Source organism: Neopsephotus bourkii, unplaced genomic scaffold (assembly GCF_033783945.1).
Source record: "Neopsephotus bourkii isolate Nb327-2 ecotype Australia unplaced genomic scaffold, CSIRO-AGI_Nbou_v1 NB_1016, whole genome shotgun sequence".
NCBI classification, from domain to species: Eukaryota; Metazoa; Chordata; class Aves; order Psittaciformes; family Psittacidae; genus Neopsephotus; species Neopsephotus bourkii.
In genome coordinates, this window is record NW_026901505.1 from 3,960,160 (window position 1) to 3,983,884 (window position 23,725).

Sequence of the window (23,725 nt, forward strand, 5' to 3'; positions counted from 1 at the left end):
AACTGTTACCAGCTTGGATACCTGCAGTGTTAAACACCAGTGTGTCTCCTCTGATTTCTTGCAGTCGTGCAAAAAAAAACGGTACCTGAACAACACATCTTTTCAACTTCTTAAATCAGGCTACTACCTGGTATCTGTCCCAGAGAAAATATTAACCAGTTGGATAGAGGGAAGTGTCCTTAGCTGGAAAACACCGAAAGACTGAACTATGGCTTGTTGGCTCAAGCGTTGAATAGCTCTTGACATTAAATTCACCCACTGTGATGAGCACCACATCATCTCTGTTTCACTTCTGTATCTTCTACAAGTGATCCCTTAAAACCTGAAACAGAAAGGTTGTTACAAAAAGTGGTAACACCAATAGGGCTGTTTGTCACAGCACAGTTTCTTTCCTGGTGTCTCGCTTCAGGGTAGAAGTCAGGCAGATCAATATATTTTAAAAACTGTTACATACCCAAAATTGTCAACAATGTCTTGAAGCATTTCTTCCTCCTCCCATGAGGTCAACATATGTTATCCACGTGCTTCAGAAACACCAACCAGCCACCACTTAAGCTTTTACAAGATCATTTGGTTTCCAACTTCTGTGGAACTATATGCCAGACTATAGAGCAACTTCTCACATGTTAAAGTACGGCTCTCGGTAGTAGGTAACTTGAGGAAAACCCCACTATTCCAGGCCCTGCAGTTGCTTTGCTGATTTGTATCATAATGGACATGTCTGTACTTATTCTGCAATTCATTCTGTCCGTTTTTCAACCACTGCAAGTTACAGTATTCTGTCAGGATGTTGGCATTTCCTGTACAGTAACACAAGTATTATCCCACTGAACAACTCAACAGAGCTATCCAAAAGTTAAAAAAAAAGAACCATTCCATCTTGTACATAAGAACAGAACACAGTAAGGAATAATTGCAGTTTATCTGGCCATGATGTAAGGAGGCAAGAAGTACACATGAAGACTCTTGTGATGCAGCAGTATTTACATACTGTGAAGTGATTCCTTAGCACACAACTTGCTAGATTCATCCCAGCCCCAGAGACTCAGCTAGCATCGAGGGGCCCCATCAATCTTTCATCTCTGGCCTCCATTGCCATGTGCTTTATCAGGCCTGCAATTTCATGTGCAAGTGTCAACCAAGTATAAAACAATTATGTTTGCTGTTGAATTCAAACTGCTTGTTGCTATATGTATCCTACAAAAAAGGCCAGGGAGTAAATCAATCTCCTATCAAAATTACTATTCATACTTCATCGAAACTAGTCACATTATCTCTGCTACTGAGTCCCCCCAGTATCGATCAATGGGAAGTACATGGAGAAGAGGCTTGAGCTAAGTAAGCATTCAATTCTACCTGCAGACCCTCCAGCAAGTTTAAATTGCTGACTTAGTCCTATTTTAGAACTACCTGAGAGGTCTTGATACAGACAGCAAAAGCATCCTCATCTCATCACACGACATGCATTTATTACAGTTTATCCACATCATCTAAAGTTTCCTCAGCTCAACTTTGGCTAGCTATTGTCTGATTAAATCCGCTAAAATGTACATCATAACAGTTAAACATGGCACAAGAACGTTATGTATAAAGCAGAGATTAGTTTTATTTCCAGGCATGAGAAACTTCAGGCCAAATTTCCCAAGAATACAATTCATTTAAAAGAAGAAATGCCATCAACATGTGGCACCACTGTTCGTCTTCTCCTCATACAGTTTATTGCAGATATTTTACCCATCGCAACCAAACAGAACAGGGGCGAACAGCACAGCAATAGACAACCTAAGGCTTGTAACATATATACAGTCTTCCTGTAGAGTGAGAAAAATGAACAGGAAAGCTATTACCCATAAAAACCTCAGACATTTTCATCACATGTGAAGTTAACAGACAAAAATTTACAGCACCAAAGAGGAGTATAAACTGCATTAGGCACACTGTTAAAAGTACAGTAGGAAAAAATACAGGGCTTTGAACAAGCCATTTGAAGCACAATAGAAAGGTTAAGGCATTAATGCAGGCTTGGTATCCAACCGACTATGTTAAGGAAATCTTTGGGCAGTGGAGTGCTGCATACGGAGAAAATCTCTTCTTTACCTGCAAAGCAAGAGGCAACTTCCATTATTGCTTTCCATGGAGACTGCTGACCAATTGAAGACCTGGTTGGTAGCCACAACAATTTCCATTCCACAAACACACTGAGAAATAGTGAAGAACTGTAGATAATTCACCTGTATGGACCTTCTAGAATAATACCTACTTTCTTGCTTTCTTAGCAGTTTCATTCCTTAAGGTAGTGCAAGTTGTTACAGTCACATAGCAAGCTGCAGAACAACTATTTCCTAGAAAGTTTTCAGTGCTGTAGCAGCATCCAGTCATCTGGATCATACCTCCTGCACTTAATAGCATGAAGAAAGTTCCTGGTCTGAGAATACAGATTAAATCTACAAATCTGCAGACAAAAGGTGGCGTTGGGTCACACTGCTTAGAAGAGGCTACAGCCCACATAAGAACATGCAGACTTCTGTAGCTGTGGTTATGTACTGCCATTAACTTGATTATGCATACATGTCATCTGATACATCATCATCACTTGGAGGGATATTGACCTAAAAGAAAGGCCGATCTTCTGTAATATGGCACAGCTCGATCAAGCCAATGTCTGTAGAAGCTCCTCACTAGAATGCTTTCTGTGTGCATTTTCAGCCTGTTCTGTTGGTCAAGCAAAATAGGTGCTAGAAAAACACTTATTAAAAGCCAAAAATAATTGACCAAATATGTAACAGTAGCTATATTTATGGGATTCCATGCAGTGTCAGATGGAGTCTAATTCACAGCACCTGTCTAGTGACAAACTCAACTGGAGGTTCTGAGTGCAGAGGTACACAACAGCACAAGACAGGACGCTGCAGTCTGATCAAGGCAGCCACATCCTTGCTGCTCAGCTCTCTCAACACGAGTAATTCAAACAAGATCATGGAGAATGGTATGTCCTGAAGCAGCACATTTCTAGCAAGAAAACATAACATTTAACTAGGATATTTGAAGACTATTATAGGCTTTTATTTTTTAAAATCATTCTCTTTCAAGATGACGAGAACTTTCATTTTATTTCAAAATTAAGGCAATGAAATCAGACAGATCGAAGGTTAAACCAATCTGCCTCACAGAACACAACAGCATGTGCTATATAGGCCTCAAATTCTTCACTAATAAGTTAAAAAATGACAGCTCCTCACATAAACTTACTGGCCATCCCACATTAGCTCCCTCTCTTCCTCAGTATATATCTACCTTCAGCTCTCTGGAAAATTCTTTACTGAAAGGAAGAGGGAAAACCTGATTCTTTCATCAGGCAGCTGGAATCCACGACTTGTATCTCATCTCCAGTTTCACCTTGCTGCTTGCAACACACAGATCACTTCAGATCCCAGGCAACTGAATTATCCTACAGGATTCGGAGATCTGTTGTCCATTACCAGAATACACTGGTCTCTGTTTTAGCTAGCTCATGATATGTTAACACATGAGCAGTGAAAATGTACCCAGGAAATTCAGGTTGTCTGACTTGGCTAATTACAGGCCTCGAAGCAGGGCTGTCTACCTTTAGCTTCTGCTTGCTGCTTAGAAGAGAAGATATAGACACATACACATGCCAGTTTGACAACACCACAATTCAGATGAAGCCTGCTTTGCAGCAGTGTAGCTTTGCTTCAGGGTAAATGTTCAGGATGCTTTACAGACAGCATTTAGCTGAGCTGTAACATCAACTGTCATCTGTCTGCTACTATTGGACTTTTGTAAACAGAAGTAGTAACAGCAAAGGGGTAGACAGTTAAACATAAGAGGACAGAAAACCCTACGCCAAACAGGGAAAAAACTAAGCACATCTAAGTTATTCAGTTACCAGCATAAGAACTAAAATCACAGGTACTTGTTTCCACAGTTATCCTTCATTTGAACCTTCAACTCCAAATGCTTCTGTTCCAAAGAAACCCAAAGTCATCATGGTACTTGTAGTACAAGACTCTGTATTTACTGCAGATCAAGTCAGAAAGCATGCCCAGGAACTGCAACAGCAGCATTCCAATAGCACTACATAGAGAGCAACAACCAGGCTTGTCTATGATTAAAGTTACACACAGGCTATTATTAAAAAACAAACAAACCCCAAAGCAACATTCATCTGTAAGCTCAGTGTTAGTGCTGTAGTTTGTAGGAGAGAAGAACCATTCTAACTACAGTTCTCACTCTGATTTCCCAGATGAATGAAGGCAACTCTACATTGCCTTGGAAATCAGGCCAGGTCTCGGTGAAATGGTCATAAGCTTAAAGAGAGGTTTAACAATGGTTAAAGTTTAGGAAATGCACTTACGCCAGCTAGTAAAAGACACCCCAGCCTGATTTTCTTTTTGTTGGTAGAAGAAACATTCTGTTCTCTTTACAAACCCCTGCTTGCTGAACACAGCACCACATGACATGATAGCAGAGAAAAGTAATTGGACAAGAATTCAGACCAAGCTTTTCATGGTATCCCTTCAAGATTAACATCCAAAAGATGTTTTGTTGCAGACTATATAAAGGTGGACTTCTCCTGCAAACCAGCTAGCAATTCTGAACACACTGCCTATAACTACTACTCCATTTCTCCTGAAGCTTTAATGTACCAAAAATATTAATCTGATCATACTCACCTAGTCAACAGATTTCAGCATAGGACAGACATCCTTAAGGCCAGTGGTATTTAAGGTACCAGATTGTTTCATTGCTTAACTGTGGCCCAAAGAGAGGGTTGAGTTGAGCCAGAATCGCAATCAGCCAACTGCAAGACAACCCCCCCAACCCAAAAGAGAGAACATCAGCCAAATCACAAAGCTTACAATAACGGAAAAGCTTGTCCAAAGCACAAGTACTATCAGAGACAAAAAGACTATTTTCAGGAAGGTCTAGTATCAAATCAAGATTTCATTCAAGCTCAAACATAAAGGCGAGGTACCAGCAATGAAGGGGTGGCACCAAATCATTTTGCAACTGAAAGAGGTTGGCCTGTTCAATTTAAAACAACACAAAACCAGCTGACAGCATCTCTCTCATCCTTTTTTTGTTTGACAAGTGTTTTGAGACATCTAAAACTCAGATATCTGTGGGCTCAGAATACAGAAACATAAGAGAGAGAGAGCCCGTTTCTCAGTGCCTTTGAGGCACCCTTGAAACAAAAAACATTTCATAAACATTCTCTCTCATTTACTCTTATATTCACAACGTATGAAAATCTACCCTTGCAGAAGCAGTATATTTTTCATCAGAGATTGAACAAATGTGAATTTAAACCTGGAATAGAGGTCAAGAAACAGGGACCTGATGCAAAAGGGTGCAATGCTACAGGAACACACAAACAAATCCACAACAAGAAAACCAATATGACAACACTGCCAAATCATCAGCAACAGCAGCCTTGTCACCAGAGCAGTTCGCAAACTAATACTGCAGAAGCCATAGCCAGAACAGAGAACAAGAGGAATGTAGTCTGTGGAAAATATCCAGGAAAACTAAACAGAAATAAATATTCCACTGTTAAAATATATATTTGCTTTGTAAATATTACAGGATTCAGAAAAAGCAATGGATGCTTCCATGGATTTAAATCTATGCTAAATACTAACTATATAAACACATTTAGCAAACACACAGGCTCATCTGTCTGCTATTTCTAGAATGCTTTGTAAGGAGGAGAAAAAGCAGAGCAGCTTTGTAACGAGAGCTGCCACAAATGTATCAGAGTGCTTAGGCAGTCATGGAAAATTCCACACAAACCTTGATGCTTTGACCAGCAGATGAAGCGCAGTTCGGCTGTAAAATGCCCAGGGCAGCCAGGGGCAAAAGACTTAAAGAAAACACCTCAATCCTCTTGCAATTTACAAATATTTAGTTCCAATGCTGCTTTCAGTTTTGCAGGGAGTAGGACTTGCTACAATGATATACTGAGCCTGCAGCCCTCTTACCAGTCCTGCAAGCCTTGAAATACACAGCAGGCTCTACAGAGCAATTAAATCATCAGCAAGACACCACCAGCAGTCAACCTAAAGGTTATTGGCATATTTCTACTTTGCTATCCAAAGCGATGACAGCAATGTCTTTTGAAAGCACCTTAATCATGATGTTGTATTTACTTAAGGGAAAAGTAAACTAGCTCTTAAAAATATCATGGCATTTATTTTGCAAGGGGGTTAATTTTCAGATACAAAAGACAGATAGAAGGGTGCCAGAGCACTGTACCATCTGCCTTTAGCATCCTGAACTAACAGAAGTGGGAGGAGGGTAGGAACACTAAAAGCCTGCTAAAGCACATTATTCTCTCACTGCATGGAAGGAAGGAACTCTATGTACAAATAATCCCACCTCTCTGCTTCCTAAGTTCAGCCCCAGCATGGCTGACAACTAAATGAGCTGGAAGCACATTGAAAACATTGATGTGTCCCAGCCGTATAACCATGCTGTAGGCAATCACTGTCCAGTTTTCAAAAGCTATTTTGGGGGCCATGCTGGATATCCAAGCTCTGAGCCACAGTAAAATTCCAGGTCAACAGTATATTCCTCCTTCCTGCTCTGCTAGGGCATAAAAATTCAAAACAGTAGTTATGCACTGAACTCTATGACTGCCTTGTATTCAAGGTAAGTAATGAAAAAGCTTTTGCTTAAGTGATTCTGCATTATACAATGCCCTATCATGACAATGAAAAACAAAACAAAACACAACATTCAAAGCAAAACAAAGCAAGACTCTACATCGAACGTGTAATGCTCTAGAGCTGCTAAAATCAAATACAGCATTCGAGCCACCCACAGGTCCTTAAATTCTACCAGATACCACTTACAACACTTAGTGTTAATTACCCAGCTCAGACAAGGAAATTGAAGTCCTTTATGCTCTACCAGGAAGATTGTTTAAAAGGTCTTTCTACCATAACTGCCATCTGTCTATGCTGCATATTACAAATTAAGGTCCTGCTATCTCTGTTTAAATGCCATTTTGGGCAACTGTACTTTAATCCTTTCAGAATCATCAGTAAATACCATTTTTCAAGCACCCTGTACTCTGCTAGGACATCACGGTTCTGTTTCAGGAACATGGTTCTGTTTCTGTTTTTGGAAACATCAAAATAGATTGAGACTTCGACAATATCTTAAAACATGGTGTAAGCTGTAATTTCCGCAGCAGTAACTCCTTATCCTTTGCCTTATATTTTATCAGGTTCCCGAGGCTCATGTATTCTCCTTCAAAAGGCTGCTGGGTACAATATATGTACACAAACAATGCACTTACATACGCAAATTTTTCCATAGGACAACCAAATTAACACCATGTGATCAATATGGTTATGCAGAATGATCACTGCTAAATCTAAACACAGAAGGAAGAGCTTTACATTGAAATTTGCTTGATTTTAAATTCAGTTAACACAAATTCAGTTTGATGCAAATCAATTTGTCAGACAAGTGTTGTTAAATGAAGACAGGAAATGCTTTTTCCTTATTTTTAACCAGAAAGGTAACTCAGAGCATGAAAGCAGATCTAGATAACAGCACCAGCCACCTACTAAGGACGCGCAAATAAAGCTGACCATATCTGGGACAACACAAGTAATTTTAACCCTAACATATCTAACACAGAATCCTCAGAAACCATTTTCAGGCTTCCTTCAAAACTAGTATGAAAAAATTGATCTCTCTCTTTAGTCATATGAAATAAGGTCTGAAAATTTTTCAATGCTTCCCCTGAAAGAGGAAAAGAATATGGGAAGAACAGACACTTGAATAAAGAAAGGTTAGACCAGATGATCTTTTGAGGTGCTTTCCAACCAGGGCTGTTCTGTGATTTTATACAGAATTCAGGGGAGGAAATAAAAAGTCTGCGATGAGGCAAATTCTACCTTGGAACACGAGAAGAAAAATCTGCTTTTTCTAGCAAACAGATACTATATATGTCATTTATGTGGTTGGGTGTAGCTACTGATGGTGTAGAACACTGTGTTGCTTCTCTTTTTCGAGGTGTAACTGGCAAAAGCCAAAGGGAATACAGAAAATGAGTCAGTGCTTACAAGATCACAAAAGAAACCTCTCACTGGACATGCAAGAACAGATTATAATTAATGTCAATGACACTAGATTTATCATAGGCTTGTACAAAAATCATTAAACTTAAAAGTGAAATACCACTGTACATTTGAAGAGTTCACAGCATTCAGTCAAGAAATTCTGCAACAAATACATTTCACATCATAATCCAGATTCTGCAGACGCCATGTGGCCTTGACTTCAAGGAAACTATCCTTCTTCAACAGTAAGGAAAACAAACCCTGAGCTCTGAGGATTTTTGAAGAATAGAGCATTATTTTTGTTAAAACGCAAAGTAGGGAGAACTTAAGTGAGAATTTTAACCAAAACAAACCCCAAAACCCTGAACTTCATATGCGGTCAAGGAGGCCTTCATAGCCCTGAGATTCTCAAATTCGAGCCCCAAATTCAAGCTGTTGGTACAACAAACCTCTTCAAGCTTCTACATCTGTTCAACAGTAGTTTTTTGAATTAAAAAAACTGCATAGATACAAAATACAGAACCAAACTGCTGTACTTCTAAATCAGCCAATAAAATGATGTAAGACTTCATGTGTCAAATACTCAGAGTAAAACAAAAAAGGCCTAAACTGTATAAAATCTTGAATATCACATTATTAATCTAAATCAAACCTGCATAAGCCTCTGGCACAAACTAACCCAACATGGAACCAAACAGGCCTCTCCTGGAACATACCAACACTGATAATATGGCTTTTAACTGCCAGTTCCTAAGAATGACTCTCGAGATTAGAGATGCATTTCTCTAAATATTCATGTTAAGCTCCTTAGAATAGCATAAATAACACCTAAATACTTCAGGAAAGTATAAATACCACTCAGGTTCAAAAGGAACTCTGAATAATGATTTTATTACAAGTTAGCCTTAAAGATCTAACCAGACTTCTTGTTATTTTTACTAATTCTGTTATAGAGAAGAGGCAGCCTGAAAATATACCATGCATTTAAACAGAAATGATCTTAATACAGCAAAGCACACAAGTCTGTCACAAAAATTGTCATATACAAAAGCCACACGTTTTTCCACCCTTTTTTCCACCTACCGGATTTTGAGAATATATTCAACCAAAGTAAAGCAAAAATCATCAGTAGGTTTAAATTAATATCACCTCATAAATAAGTGTAACTTATATAAAACAAAAAAGGCATAGAGTCGTCACCCTACTACGAATCAGAAAACTTGTGGAACTGACAAATTGCCATTACACCTGTGAGTGAACAAGCCAGCGAACTGGAAAGGAGCAACATCAGGTCAACACAGAACACAACAGTTACGTCAGACAACAATAAAAGGAATTCAGGTTTGTTTTCATATAGTATCTTCCTTCAGGAAAATGTTTTCTTCAGCATGCTGAAGGTCTTTAGAACTAAAAATTCCAAGACCTGTCAAAGAATACCATTGTTTCTACATCTGTGACACATTCGAAAAGCTGCTTCCTAAATGTTTTGAGGATATAAAAAAAGGAACTTTTGATTACATCAGAGGCAAGACATTACTTATACTTACAACAGGTAGCAGCAAACAGCACACGTCACCAGCATTGTGTTGATAACACTGCAAAAATGAAGAAGAGAAACATCTGATTAGGTGTCATGTTATGACTGACCACACGATAGACTGAAAAAAAAACCCCAGCAAACAAGAACAACTTCAACTTTGATCATGTGGAAGGTGACTCAACGCAAGTGTTCCAGCTTCTTCCAGCTGAATAATTTGCAGAGGCACAGCTAAGGCTCAGCAGAAGAGCTGACACAGTTCTGACAAACAGAAGTATACAGCTACATTTAACAAAAATCACCCCAAAGAGGAGCAAAATCTTATACATGCAGTGTCCTCACTCAATTTCACAGTCAATTCCACCAGCAAGTTAATAAACTATTGAAGCTAGATGTTGTAACGCTAACAGTAAGCAATAAACATGTTCTCCTTACAAAACTGCAAAATTCTCCTTACAGAAAATTTCAGTATAAAAATAAATATTTTAATTTTACATCATGAGCGAGGGGTTTGCAAACAGAACACAAAAAATCTGAACTACAAGATTTTCCTTTCTTGCTGAAAGGAAACTGTATCAGAAATCATTATTAAGCTGAAAAGAAGCAAGAACCAAGCAGCTCTTGAAACTGAAAATGATAAAATGACATTGTACACACATGACTTTGAAATGTGAGGAAAGGAAATGACATTTCCTAGCAGCAACTGATCTATGCAACTAATGGAACTTAGCAACAAAGTAGAAGAGTTTTGTTTATTTGGGCTTCTTCTAATTATAAAAAGGGGTTTCACTCTATGTATTTCCTCCCCCAAACCAAGGAACAAAACCTCATGCCAGGTTAGTTCCTTCTAACTCTTTTTTGACATGGGTAATCATTTAATATTTTTCATCTATCAACACACACCCACCTTATCCGCTTTAAAATGAACATTACAGAGCTAACATAGCCTTGGATTAAGCTCCAAACCCATCCTTTCCAGGGAGTCCGAGTCACTGTTTGGGAGCCTTAACCTGTGCAATGTGAATTCTTAGGTCAGCTAAAGTCTGCATTAACTTCTCTTGTTAGAAAAAGAACAACTGTATTCAGAAAGAGGCTTTTGGGGTTTTCTTTGCTGTTGTTCTGCTACATGCTATAGGACGTAGCAGTGCTCTGTATCACATTTGTTGAACAACCACATTTTGGTGTAACTATAGAACATCTGTTGGTGACCCACATGCTTTAAGGACATGCCTGGAAGACGTATTTCCGAGATATTTCTGAGGACAGGCAAGTTTTCAGGCACAAAACACCCTCCAGGTTTGACAGGGATGCATCAAATACCAGAGCTAAACAGAACTTGAGGAAAATTCCTCCAAGTTTAGACAAACAACTGAGAGAAAAGACAGTCGGTACCTGTGGAGTAGAGGGGATGTCAGAGAGAGGAAGAGAGGTTAAGAAGTCATTATCTCCTAGGGAAAAGAGAAAGACAAAAACTTGTCTACTTTTAATCTGAGCAGCTACGACCACCGTAGGAAAAACGTCTGTTTAGATGCCCTCGCTTTTGTCCTCAGGCCACCAACATACATTAAAACACACAAATATATACTACAGCGATTCTTTTTCACCCTCATCCAGTGCGAAACTGATGGTGAAGTAAGTTAGAGAAGGTCAAGTAAAGAAACTAAAAGGAAGTCATTGCTCAAACACCAACTTAACGTTAGACGGCCTCACCACAGGAGGCCGTGTATGCGGATGTTTACAGGGCTTGAGGGGAAAACTCAACACCGTAACGGATTACTAAGGCACGGAGACACCGCTCCTGGCTCCGGCCTTCCCCGCGGGCTGGAGCCCGCCTGGCACAGGCACCTGGGCCCGCCCGCCCTCCGCGCTGCGCCACCGACGGGGAGCCCGCAGGAACACTGCGGCAGGAGGCGGCGGCTCCGAGCCCGGCAGACACGGCGCTGCGGGGCTCCGCGGCGGCCGCCGGGCCTCGGCCGCGAGGAATAGGGGAACTCAGGCGAGCCGCAAGGCCGCTGCTGCCCGGGAGGCCCGCAAGGGCACGGCGCGCCTCCGCCAGGCCGCCGCCTCGGGGTGCGGGCTCGCCTCCGCCCGGGGACCTCCTCACACACACTGCCCGCTCGCCAAACCTGAGGGGAAGAGGCGGGCAGGAGATCGCTGAGCCCCTCAGCGCGACCCCGGCCTTCCCCCCAGTCACTCACCCTCGGTTAGGCCCCTTGGGTATGAGCCACGGCAGGACGCCTCCGACCACCCCCCAGAAAACGCTCATGACGATGATAGGCACCGTGAGGCCACCGTACGCCATGGCCAGGCCGGCGGCGGAGGGAAGCAGCTCGGTGCGACCAGGGGCGGCACCTCCCCACCCCTTCCTCACGGCCGGCCGCAGCACCCCGCCCCGCTGCCTGCGCCAATCAGCGCCCGCGACGTCACCGGAGCCCGGCGGGCGGTGCCGCACCTGGCGGCGCGACGGCGGTGTGGGAGCGGGCCTCGGCGGGCGGACCAACCCGGGCCCCGAGGAACGGAGCTGTCCGGGCAAGGGCGGAGCTCCTCCGGGGGCAAGCGCTGGCTTCGAGCTCATCGGTGACTGGGAAGGGAGAGATGCCTCCCGGCGGAGCGCCCGGTGCCGCGGGCAGGGCCCGGGAGGAGCAGCGGAGCCGAAGGACGTGTTCAGTTCACTGGCACAGGTGAAGAGAAACATCATTCAGGAGCGTGTGCGCTCGCATGGGCTGCGGGGGTACATAAAAGCTTTGAACAGGCATAAAAGAAGTGACGCTGAAAGGCTCAAGCAGCCTTCCGAGTTTCTGCCTATAAATGGCTTCAGAAATGCACGTGTGGCCCTGGGGCACAGCAAGGTCAGTGCGAGCTGCTGCGGCAAACTAAGCCGACGTCAAGGGCATCACCAGCAGAGATAAAGATGTCATTGTCCCACTCAGTGCTGGTCAGGCCACACCACAATACTGTGCTCAGGTTTGGTCCCCATTGTACAAAAAGTGTGCAGGCTGGAAGGGACCCAGAGAAGGGCCCTAAAGATGATCCGAGGACTGGGATGTGTGTGAGGAAAGCCTGAAAGCTGGGCTAGTTCAACCCTGAGAAAAGGCAGCTCAGGGGAGACCTCATCACCACCTTCGAGTATTTAAAAGGTGGCTACAAAGAAGACTGAGACTTCCTTTTTACACAGTCACATGGAAAAGATGAGGGCTAATGGCACAAGTTATTTCTGGGGAAATTACTGCTGAATAGAAGAGGAAACTTTCACAATGAGCACAGTCAGCCATGGAAATATTTCCCCAGAGAAGTGGTGGGTTCCTCACCACTGGACACTCTTTATGAATAAAGTCAGGGGGACAGGGTGCTGGGACACCTAGTCTAGGCTTTGTGTAGGAACCACATGATCCTTAAGGTCTCTTCCAACCTGGAATTCTGATTTTCCTCAATCCTCAGCATCCCTGTTTTCAAAGTAGTGTGATTCAGCAGGAGCTGGCTTGCTTTCCCTCTGTACCAGCAATTAAGAAGGCTATTCACTAAGCCAGTAAATCCACTTCGTTGCAGGGCAGTTTTCCCCTAGCTGTGGCAGCTCTCAATTATGTGTATAAAGTACTAAAAACATAATTTCCTCTTACAGGAAAGTGCATTCAAAACAGTGTTATCAGCAGCATTGAGCCTGCCTTCACTCCTACCCTTGTCAAACCAGGCAGCTCTGCTGCACAGCACTGGTGAGTTAAATCTCTGTCCTTCAGCTCCACCATTAATCCAAGAGCCCAAGACATCATACAGCAAATTCAGTGCTATGTCTGGCCACAGTGTGCCTCGTGAACCTCTAAAATGTCATCTCTAATATCAAACTCTTAAGACAGTTGAAAAACCCCACATAATTTAAGAGGATTACAGGAGATTAATGGAAAGAAATAGCTTACTTTAAATGCCTGGTAAAATATTCATTATATATGGTGCACAGAATGAACACATTCATTTAAAACCATGAACCCATCTAAGTAAGTGTTAAAGATCAGTGGAAGAGACAGAAGCACAATGGTCATGAGATGCATGTTTCAGAACTGTACTACTCTAACATTGGTTGAAACATTCCTTATGGAGAAAGAGTTTTTAGTTTCTTAAAAGGTTCTTGATTTAGTGGAAGTATTTTTTACACAGCCAACATCAAAACATGAGAATGAACATTTAAACACAAATCAGATACCATATAAAGACTTTCTAAAGAAGACACAATAGGTTTAAATTTTAGCAGTTCTTTAATGGTTTCAATAGGAAATAATCTATTCTTGCATCTTTTCGATCGTTTCTTCCTTGTATTTGCCCTTCTCCTTGCCAACCTGGCGGGATTTTGCTTTACGCTCCAAGATCTTTTTGCGATCTTTGTCCAGTTTTAGCCTGGTGATCACCACCTACAGAAAGGATAAAGAATTTAGTGTCACTTCAGTGTTGAAGCACAGCAACCTAACAGAGCTGTGGTAACACAGCATGGTCCCAGAAGGTCAGCCCTGGCACACAAGTGCTATTTCCACAGACCGTATCATTTGATCCAGGCAGGACTGAAGTGCTGAATTGCCTCTGTATGTCATGGAGTAGTTAGGGTTGGAAAGCACCTTAAGATCATCTAGTTCCAATGCCCCTGTCATGGGCAGGGGCACCTCACACTAAACCATGTCACTCAAGGCTTTGTCCAGCCTGGCCCAGAACACCACCAGGGATTGAGCATTCACAACTTCCTTGGGCAACCCATTCCAGTGCCTCACTACCCTAACAGGAAAGAACTTCTTCCTTATACCCAATCATACTGGAAGGCTGCTACAATGTCTCCATGCAGCCTTCTCTTCTCCAGGCTGAACAACCCCAACTTTCTCTGTCTGTCTTCATAGGGGAAGTGCTCCAGTCCCCTGATTATTCTCATGGCCCTCCTCCGGACTTGTTCCAACAGTTCCATGTCCTTTTTATGTTGAGGACACCAGAACTGTACACAATACTCTAAGTGAGGTCTCACGAGATCAGAGTAGAGGGGCAGGATTACCTCCTTCGACCTGCTGGTTATGCTCCTTTTGATGCAGCCCAGGATACAGTTGGCTTTCTGGGCTGTGAGCACAGACTGCCAGCTCACGTTAAGTTTCTCATTGACCAACACCCCCAAGTCCTTCTCCACAGGGCTGCTTTCAATCTTTTCTCTGCCCAACCTGTGGCTGTGCCTGGGATTGCTCTGATCCAGGTGTAGGACCTTGCACTTGGCACAGTTAAAACTTCATAAAGTTGGCATCTGCCCACCTCACAAGCGTGTATGTCACAACTGTCCCAGGTACACTGAGGGATCAGGGTCTGTGGACAGTTCCTTTTGATGCACAGCCAAATGCACTAACTGAAGAGCAGCCAGATTTCCATTAACTACATAATAAAATAATTCCTTCAAAGTAAATATCATTTCCATTATGCTGCTCAAGCATCCACCTGAAATGCAGTACAGTGGATCCCACCACCACAAAAGCAAGTAATGGACGACTATTTTAATTCCTTCATGTTTTAAATAGTATTATGTAAATTTCTGGAACACTGGAAAGCCATGCTGCTGTTGCTGGCTGTTAGCATCTCATCGCTGTACTGGCTGAACAGCCAATGCATCTGCCTGAACTACAGGCCACAGCAGAAGCCCATGCACCACAGTGACTCATGTAAAGACACAGATATGAGGTGGCCAGGCAACTATCAAACACTACTAACAACGACACATCAAAGATAAACTGCACGGACCATTTGTTACCACAGCCTCACTGGTTTTCTAACAAAGCCTAATTTTTTGATCTTCAGTGTTTCCTGTGCCCCCTCAAATTGCCAAAAATATAAATGTACTGATATTACTGAAAAGAGTAACTTAAAATCCAACTGACAACCAAATCTCAGAGAAACCTTATAGACTGCAGCAGGCCTGCACGTTCCTCAATTCCATTGTGCATGTAGGTATCTCATAATTGGTACGGATTCCTACCTCTTTACCTAAGAGAGATAAAAACTGTTCCTCCACCCCACTACATTCTTCTGTTCCTTTTGCATTAATAACCAGAATCTTTAAGGTCTGATTCCCAATGACAAACAACTTCACAGAAATAAAGGACCAGCACAGAAGTCCTTCACTGCTATTTATCACACAAGCAATATGCATACTGGCTCCACTGCAATGTCACCTTGTCCATCAAATGTTATTACTGCACACAAGCCATTATGTTGTTTTGGAATAACCCTGCTCTCCCTCTGCTGAACATAACCAACCATTTAGATCAGAAAACCTGTTACAACTGGATTTCTTCCACCAACACTTCAGTACGTGTCCCCACAAGGCAAGGCTGAAGCAGACTAATTTCACCAGCTTCAAACCAGGTTTTGGCTAGTTGTTCTATTTAATCTGAAATGTCTCCCTGTTATGATCCTAACAGGCTTTGACTGGTTTTCATGAACTCTAAACATGTTAAATGGTTTCAGGCTAAAACCAGATTCAGAACTTTGTTCTAAATAGCACACAAGCACATACCACAACTCTGAGCACCTATCTAAATATTTCTAACACCTCCTTAACCAGTGCAAATGCCATGTAGTAAAGACAAAAGATTGTTCTAAATGATCCATTTTGTGCCTTAAAAATACCAAGCTCTTCAAAGTATTCAGCAAGACTCTAAAGTCTTGTAGCATCATCTCCACCAAATGAGACCTAGAAACATGAAGGAGTTCTTGGTTTCAATTCCCTTCCCTACTATCATGACACCATTTTCCTTGTTTATTATCCCCCAGTGCTGGAGTATCCCCATCCATTACTTCACATGGCATGACAAGGTTCGACTCCTGCCAGCAGCAGCATCTTCCTTTGCCAGCAAGGTCTCCTCATGCATTTCATATCCCATGTCATGCACTGTACCTTGCTGGGATGAATCCCCACGTGGACAGTTGTGCCATTCGCCTTCTCTCGCTGAACACGTTCAATGTAGATGACGTATTTCTTCCTGTACACCTGGACCACCTTGCCAATCTGCTGTCCTTTGTAGTGTCCCCGCACAACCTGAGCACAACACAGGAAGCATCCCTTACACAATTACCGTATCTACTTATCCCAACAAAAAACCAAACTGCACAGGTTGAAATCCCAACTCTGCTCTTTGTATACACGTGCCACAAAACCATCAATTACTGGACAATTTCAGCAATTACTAAAATGGAAAAATATAATGTGCTCCTTGTATGTTCCTTGTCACTGATGTGACTTCAACAACCCAAGTCTATGATGCAAAACTTGTGGCACAGCTCCAGCAACAACGTGAATTTGCCCAGCCCTTCCCTTTCACACAGACTATATATGAAAACTAAACCAGCCAGAAGTTCACGTGTGCTGGTACAACTCAAAGACAGTGCACACACCTGGACTTCATCATCCTTCCTAATAGGCATAGAGCGGACATTGTATTTCTGCCGCAGCTCCTTGGAGAGAGGGGAGGACATTATTTTTCTCCGAATGTGAGAAGGGGCATTGAAGTGACGTTTGCGGTTCTTGCTGCGGTCTGAGGTCACAAATGGATTGAACTTCATTTTGGCTGCAGAAAGAAAACCAATAGTTTGACAACTTACATGCAGTGCTCTATCACCTACCCACACAAACTATGCTAGCACATAAAAAAAGCAATTTTAACTTTCTTAACTGATTTAAATCATACTCCCAATTAATACACCTTACAGAATGGGCTTCAAGCAAGGTTTAAACCTCTTCCTTGATCAACAGTGACCCTGTAGTTGACAAATGGGCTACACACGTGCACATCAGACCATTCTTCCTATTTCAAAGCTCGCTGTTCTCAGAAGGCACGACATCTGACTGACAAGTCTTAACTGTGCACTGTAGCATAGACCAGCTTCATTCATAGAGCAAACATGTATTTTGGACTCCAAGAAAGAGGGAACTCATACTGCTCAGGGATCTCCTATAAAAGCACACCATCAGACAGGTGCATACAACAGATCAGGAAATGCAGAACGCTTTTGGCTTTCTCCAAATCTTAACAACCTCACTACAAGACTGTCATGGTTAATTCATCCTGACTGACAAAAGCATGCCCATTAAGCGACACTTGTGCTTAACTCCACCTCCTGTGCAGGCTGGTCTGGGCTGTGCATCAAGCCAGGGCACGCCGCAAGCTGAAGACCACACTGAGCTGTATTAACCAAATAACCCATTGACAGAGAGCAGGCCAGGGCAGCGGGAGCTCTCTCCGGAGTCCGAGCCCCACGGGGCACCCCCGAAGGCAGCTCGGGGCAGGCCTGCAGCCATACTCCAGGGCCGGAATCTTACACCGGCTTACCCGCCGCCTCTGCCCGGGACACGCTCCCACCCTCAAGGCAGATCCGCCTCAGGGCCGGCGAGCCCCGGCTACCCCCGCTGCCCTCTCCGGGCAGGCAGCAGCGCCGAGCCGGGCCGCGTCCCCCAAAACCCCTGGCCCGCGGCCCTTCCCGTTTCCCCCGGACAGCCCCCGCAGCGCCGCAGCCACCGGGGCACAGCGCTGGGCCGCCCCGCGCAGGATGGCGGCGGATGCGGACAGGCCATACCCGGCCGCCCTTACCCCACTGCCGCCGCCGCCACAGTCACCCGGAAAGAGGAAGTCGCGCCGCTTCCGCCGCCAAGAACTCCCGCCGGGGTCTCGCGAGACCAGCGAGCCCAGCTGCTGCCGCCGGCTCCCCCTGGTGGCCGGCGGTCACAGCTTCGCCAGTCCTGCTCCTGCATCCTTTCTGCCGCCGTGCCTGGAACCGGAGCGATTCATCCTCCCCGGGCGTGCATGAAGGCAGAAGCCTCCAGCCAGCTTCCTCCCGCCGCCGGCCCGGTAGATTCGGTGCTGCTAAATCTTGCCAGGACACAGATGAATTTAGTCTCAAGGAAAATCATTCCCGGGGGAGGTGGTGGTGGTCGATATGAACCTAGCAGGGGGGTCAGCAGCAGTAGAACACTGGACCGGGTTTTGGGTTTATATGGAACAGTTTCTATAGTGTTGAGTTGCAGCAATGTGACAGCTTGACAAACGCCGGCCTCAGTGCCTTGACACATTCTATAGGCAGAGTCAGGAACTTTCAGCACTACCCTGCTCCTGCTGCACATCCAGTTCCAGTATGTTCTTGAGGCTCACTTGGAAGGGGGCATGAGCTCTTCCTTCCCAAAGATGTTGTGTGGCAGACACTAATGTAATAAGCAATATCAAAACTTAAGAGGAATCAGTTTCTTAACATGGCAGAGATACATAGTGCCCAAATTCATTGTGTTGTAACCCTTTACTGTTTAATCTTCAATAATTGCCTCAGACACTTATTTCAACGCTTGGTGAAGCAAGGCTAAAAGGAAATTAAAGAGAGGGTGGTAAAAAAACCCAGGTTATTTTATATACCAAGTGGCTCAGTGACTAAAGCCAAACCCAGCAAGTTCCAAGCACAGTCCACTCACCTCTCATTAAATAAGGGAGGTTGGGACAGTTGGTACTGTTCAAAACAGAGCACTGAATGTCCCGACATGACTCAGTGCTGATTACAAAAGAGCCTCATGTTAACTTTCTACACCGTGACCTGGCTTACAGTGATTTCATTGTGTGATAAGGCTTAGTTTGCTGAAACAATAATTAAAAACAACAAAAAAACCCCTTTTAGATTGATTTTGCAATAGTAGTGCAACAAGAAGCCCACCAAAACACAAGTTTTATTTTTAATTATAGAGCTTAATAGGCTAATATTTTATTAACATAAGGTTCCAAATTAGAAATGCCAAAACTCCTCAATAATCTCCACTGTAAAAATGCTAAAGATTTGTGCTTTAAACATTGCCGTAACATACTACAGGGCTATGTCCTCCCTCCCCTGCCCTCCTCTTCCTTTCTTCCCAGGACTATTGAGAAACACCTCATTGACATATTTCATCTGGAACCTCAGAACCCTGTTCTAAAGCAGATACTCATCACAGCCATTTTCATCCCAAACAGCTTGTGTATCACACAAATAAAAAACAACTTTAAATGAGAGATATACCAAAACTAACTACAGACATTACAATCTATGCTGCAGCTCTTTACAGAGCAGTGGTTGGTTAAGTACGTGATAAATCAGATGAAACACAAATATCTGATTTTTTTCTTACCCCATTTCCATATTTTTTCTTCAAAAATAATCTTCAGCAGTCCACATACTATCTAGAATATACCCAAGCACAGCTTTCCCTACAGTGAAACATTTTAACTCCACCACTACAAAGCATCCTATGCCACAGGTTCTCACCACATGGTGGAGTGTACCTTTAGAAAGAATAATTTAAAAAGGAAGTTCTAAATATTTTATTTCCTACTGGGGTGCCTTTCCTGGAAAACCATAAATACTTCTGTCAAAATACTGACTTGGAAGAGCAAAGACAGGAATATGGATAAACACCTCCAGTTGATGGTTTTCCTTCCACTATGGCTTGACAATATCTTTGTTTGTAATGACGTATAAAAGCATAACTAAGTTCATTTTGTCTCTAGAAAGTGTTTGAAAATACAAGTGAAATCTAGCGAGCCATGCATGCATGAGGCAGGACTGCCACAAGAGAAACCACCTCGCTTTCACATTTTAAGAGCAGATTCTTCTGTAAACACATGATGTAGCATCATTACATGGCCCAAGCCAGCCACGTCTGATGGACAAGCTTGCCACAACTTAGAGCAGACGCAGAAGGTAGCATTAACTTGGCAATACTCAAAGGCTTAGACGTGGTTTACAAAAGAAAGGTATGGACCATTTCTTCAGCAGGGTTTTGCCAGAACTTGAGTACAATTTTGTTTCCACATCTAGCAAAAAAAAAAAGAAGTGATTTATTATGTTATTTCAGTGGACATTTTGGCAGACAGAGCAGGCACACTGAAGTATGCATCTGTCATTTCCAAAAAAAGCCAAGCAATTTCACTGGTCTGGTTTAGAGAAGTGGCTTGCACTGCACAGAAGGCAGCGTTTTAATACAGACCGAGGAGGGAGAGAAGGGCAGAAATAACATGCCAGGGGACACAAGGGATTTGCAACAAGCTTTGCTTGTTTGTGTCTAAGACATCACACCAGGGAAGACATTTTAGAAAACTAACAGTATAATCCATTGCACTACAAAGGTCTTCTGCACAGCTCAGGAAAAGGGTGCACTGCTAAGATACGGATAGTTACATCCTTGTAATCCACTGGGTTCACAAGCTGTGAGCAAAGACTCAACAAATTCAGGAGGAAAAACCAGGACATTTTTGCTGTGAGCTTCAGCTGGCCACAGTGGATTAGAGGAAATCCTTCTGCCAGCAAGAGAGGCAATAGCAATGGAAAACCCGGCTCCTACTGGGCAGCTGCCTCTATCCAGTGGGTACCACTCGCAAGCACATGGACGCACACACCGAAATGAAGACAAGCATCTCATTTTCAAGTTGATTTTTGTAAATGGAAAAAAATGTATAAAATCTATCCATACATTAACAGATACAGGAAGTTACACAATCCAGTTTACACCTAAAGCAATAGCAATCAGTCCATAATAAGAACAGGGAAAAATTCCAATGCTGTAATTTGTCCAAAGTCACTACAGGGCAGAGGACAGCAGGGGACTGTGGTTGGCTTCTTCTTTTTGGCGTGTGGATAAACTGGCTACCTTCCCTACTTCCAAAGCAAAGAGACAATTCCAACAGACACGTATTAGGAATACTTTTGAAATGCATTTGACTCTATCATTAACACTGAATATTCAAAGATTCATATTATTACAGTATAATGTTTGCCTGCTTCTGCCTCCAGGAAAGGGCAGCGGGCAGTAGATACTATCCAAGAGAAATCCTGCACCCATCTTAGAATTTACAGCATTGATTTGAGATTTACTTTATGGTTTTTATCCATCCTGGAACACTTAAAATTTAGGTATCCTCAGCTCAGACATTTACAAAGCATGCGGAGACTGTTACTACTCAAGGAACATTTAGGAGGCTATGGAAAATGCGCTGGCGGGTATTGGTCTAATTTTAGTGAACTCGTGTCTACCATTACATGCAAGCCATACCTGGCAGTAGCTTTCCCTCCATTTACTGGAGGCCCCAGAAGACAAGGCTTGAATGAATGGGCATGGAAGCTCAGGTACCATTTTAAGGAATAAAACAAAACAGCTGCTAGCAGGGGCCAGCTTGTGGGAATGCCTGCCCTGCTACCGGTGTACCTGTGGGTGAACAGTGTCAGTCTAGGGCTCAGAAAAGATGCCTGACTGGATTTTAAAGGTAGAGGGAGGCACCTTAAACCCTGAAAAGACAGACTTCTGTGTTTGACAGGTGTATTCAATATGCACACATGAAGCAAGACAGTAAGCTGTGCTTATCCACCCGGAAGACTGCACCATTTTTCTGAACACAAAGAATATACAACCCTTTCCCAAAATAACAACAACAATAATAATAAAGCAGAAGTGCAGAATCCAGAGTGTTGGGTGGTCTGTGTTTCAAAAACATACGGAAGAATAAAAGCTAATGCCGTAAAGACAACTATTCCCTTTCAAAGCAAAGGCCACATAAAACTGTGTTGCTCAGTTTGGTTTTTTTACTTCATGCCACCTGTAAACACAAGACTGGATATTCAGTTTCTGGGAAGAAATGAAACCACTTTTACATTCAGAGTAAAAGAAAAGCCTTCCACTGCCTGGATCACAGATTACCCAGGAAAAGGTAGCTAGGGGAAGGCTTCCCCTTCTTGTTTGCTCATTTCATTAGAAAGGTCATATCTGAACAAAAGAGCTTTCAATAAAAGCACAAAACATTTCTTGATGTTATTTCTGCTGTCTCTAAATTTTGCTATGGGGACTAACATTTTCCATTCCTCACCAACAGATACATCATCACCTTTTTGGCAGCACAGGTGGAATTTCTTCCTAATGTATAATTTTTGCGTTATACAAAAGTCGATTGTCTAATCATGCAAATCCAACAGAATTCCAAAAAGTGCCACAAGACAGCTCAACTCTTTTCAATCTACTACCTAGTTTGTACACTGCCATAGGAACCTCCCAGAGAACAGACTGTCATCCTTACTTAGATCTGATGGTGTATTTCGTATATGGCATTTCAACCTCTTTCGGGGGGAGGGGGGAGACAATCAAAATCCATGCCCTGATTCCGTTGATTTTTTCACTCTCAGAGCTCTGAAATGCATGGAGATTTCTTTGATTTGTTGAAGAGGTCCTCACTGAACAGTCTGATCAGAGAAAAACTTACTGATTCAATCAAATAGAAAATAAAGACAAAAACAGGTAGTGGCAGATTTCTCAATCTTTGCTCCTATCCTTGGAGACTAGGGCAGAGTTTCACTGCTACTGCATTTTCCCCAGCTGGATCTTCTTCCAGGCCTCTGATGCCGTGAAAATGCAGGAGTCCAGGATCCCAGCTACAGTAAATGTTCCTCCAATGATGGCACATATCTGAAATGCACAGAGAGAGAACAGGTTTGTCAATGATGAGGCAAACTTTTACACAGCTGAAACTGGGGGAAAGGATTGCCTACTGCTAGGGTATTTTCTGGAAGCACGGTTAGAACCGGATAACAGTACTGGGGACGTAATTACATGACAATTATTCAAGAAAACCATTCCCTACAGTGGAATAACTTAGTGCTAATCTGAACTCATCATAGCCAGAGCCAACCATAAATCCCAGCCCCTAGGAGCATACAGCATGAGTGCTGTTCCTTTCTGGGCTAAACTCCACCTAAAAAAGTTTCTAGAAGCTCTGTGTTGCTCATATCTTCCTATTACTGTTTTCTATTACAAATACCATGGCCTTATAGTCTTTTCCCTGTTTCACAAGATACAGCATTTGCAAACAGGCAAAAGATACTTAAATAGCATGTGAAGGACAGTGACTAACAGAGAAACCTAGCTACCAGTGACACCTCCGGCTAAGGCTGTCTAACACTTTCCATTACAAGGGCTGCTTACAAAAGCACGGCCAACTTAACTCTTTGTGGCCTGAAGTTTTCCATGCAATATGTGTTGGTTGAATTATTTAAATAGCAGTAAAACACGTAATCATTTTCAAGAACC

General features: G+C 42.9%; 3 protein-coding genes across 4 annotated transcripts in view; all 3 read right to left on the reverse strand.

The window, feature by feature from the left end:
• Positions 1 to 1,581: 1,581 nt before the first annotated feature.
• Positions 1,582 to 12,034, reverse strand: ATP6V0E1 (ATPase H+ transporting V0 subunit e1). 2 transcript variants are annotated; one of them, XM_061360306.1, is made up of 4 exons: positions 11,832 to 12,033; positions 9,644 to 9,691; positions 4,695 to 4,822; positions 1,582 to 2,097 (listed from the first exon to the last, which is right to left on the reverse strand). In XM_061360306.1, the coding sequence occupies exons 1-3, from the start codon at positions 11,933 to 11,935 to the stop codon at positions 4,729 to 4,731; spliced, it is 246 nt and encodes an 81-aa protein (XP_061216290.1). In that variant the 5' UTR covers positions 11,936 to 12,033; the 3' UTR covers positions 1,582 to 2,097; positions 4,695 to 4,728. The 2 variants fall into 2 exon arrangements, with proteins under 2 accessions (XP_061216290.1, XP_061216291.1); XM_061360307.1 differs by lacking the exon at positions 1,582 to 2,097 and adding an exon at positions 2,725 to 3,448 and having other exon boundaries at positions 11,832 to 12,034.
• A 1,827-nt stretch (positions 12,035 to 13,861) lies between these two features.
• Positions 13,862 to 18,384, reverse strand: RPL26L1 (ribosomal protein L26 like 1). The gene is made up of 4 exons (XM_061360304.1): positions 18,231 to 18,384; positions 17,038 to 17,210; positions 16,541 to 16,681; positions 13,862 to 14,033 (listed from the first exon to the last, which is right to left on the reverse strand). Exons 2-4 carry the CDS (start codon positions 17,203 to 17,205, stop codon positions 13,905 to 13,907), a joined length of 438 nt encoding a protein of 145 aa, XP_061216288.1. The 5' UTR covers positions 17,206 to 17,210; positions 18,231 to 18,384; the 3' UTR covers positions 13,862 to 13,904.
• Positions 18,385 to 21,069: 2,685 nt separating this feature from the next.
• Positions 21,070 to 23,725, reverse strand: part of ERGIC1 (endoplasmic reticulum-golgi intermediate compartment 1) — a 58,021-nt gene continuing 55,365 nt past the window's right edge. Inside the window, exon 10 of the mRNA XM_061360305.1 lies at positions 21,070 to 23,104. Within this exon, the coding sequence (XP_061216289.1) occupies positions 22,997 to 23,104 (108 nt within the window). The 3' untranslated portion in view covers positions 21,070 to 22,996. The remainder of the gene's footprint in view (positions 23,105 to 23,725) is intronic.

Excerpts from the sequence above, each read along its gene's own strand:
- ATP6V0E1 (XM_061360306.1), bottom strand. The coding sequence starts at position 11,935 with ATGGCGTACGGTGGCCTCACGGTGCCTATCATCGTCATGAGCGTTTTC. Across the intron at positions 9,692-11,831 it reads CCCAAGGGGCCTAACCGAGG|TGTTATCAACACAATGCTGG; the intron begins GTGAGTGACTGG and ends TCATTTTTGCAG. Across the intron at positions 4,823-9,643 it reads GCTGTTTGCTGCTACCTGTT|TTGGCTGATTGCGATTCTGG; the intron begins GTAAGTATAAGT and ends GTTGTCTTGCAG.
- RPL26L1 (XM_061360304.1), bottom strand. The coding sequence starts at position 17,205 with ATGAAGTTCAATCCATTTGTGACCTCAGACCGCAGCAAGAACCGCAAA. Across the intron at positions 16,682-17,037 it reads GGAAGGATGATGAAGTCCAG|GTTGTGCGGGGACACTACAA; the intron begins GTGTGTGCACTG and ends TGTTGTGCTCAG. Across the intron at positions 14,034-16,540 it reads TGGGGATTCATCCCAGCAAG|GTGGTGATCACCAGGCTAAA; the intron begins GTACAGTGCATG and ends TCCTTTCTGTAG.